Here is a 252-nt window from a genome sequence, read left to right on the forward strand (position 1 = left end):
CAGGATGGCAATGATGTCCTGCAGCGACTTGTAGTCCTGGAGGAACACAGGAGTGAGCGGCCAGTGCTGATCCCACCCCTGGCCCCCATGGGGGCTTGCCCCGGCCCCCTCACCTGCAGGATCTTCTGGACGCCTCGAGCCACGTCGTAGTGCTCAGCGCCCACGATGTTGGGGTCCATGATGCGGGAGGTGGAGTCCAGGGGGTCCACGGCCGGGTAGATGCCCAGCTCAGCGATGGCACGGGACAGCACG

General features: G+C 65.9%; 1 protein-coding gene across 1 annotated transcript in view; it reads right to left on the reverse strand.

Moving 5' to 3' along the window:
- Positions 1 to 3: 3 nt before the first annotated feature.
- ATP5B (ATP synthase, H+ transporting, mitochondrial F1 complex, beta polypeptide) overlaps positions 4 to 252 on the reverse strand; it is a gene marked incomplete at both ends in the record, with an annotated part of 1,651 nt that continues 1,402 nt past the window's right edge. The window contains 2 exons of the mRNA XM_009073615.1: positions 4 to 36; positions 114 to 251. Of these exons, the coding sequence (XP_009071863.1) occupies positions 4 to 36; positions 114 to 251 (171 nt within the window). The remainder of the gene's footprint in view (positions 37 to 113; position 252) is intronic.

This window comes from Acanthisitta chloris, unplaced genomic scaffold (genome assembly GCF_000695815.1).
Source record: "Acanthisitta chloris isolate BGI_N310 unplaced genomic scaffold, ASM69581v1 scaffold27794, whole genome shotgun sequence".
NCBI lineage: Eukaryota > Metazoa > Chordata > Aves > Passeriformes > Acanthisittidae > Acanthisitta > Acanthisitta chloris.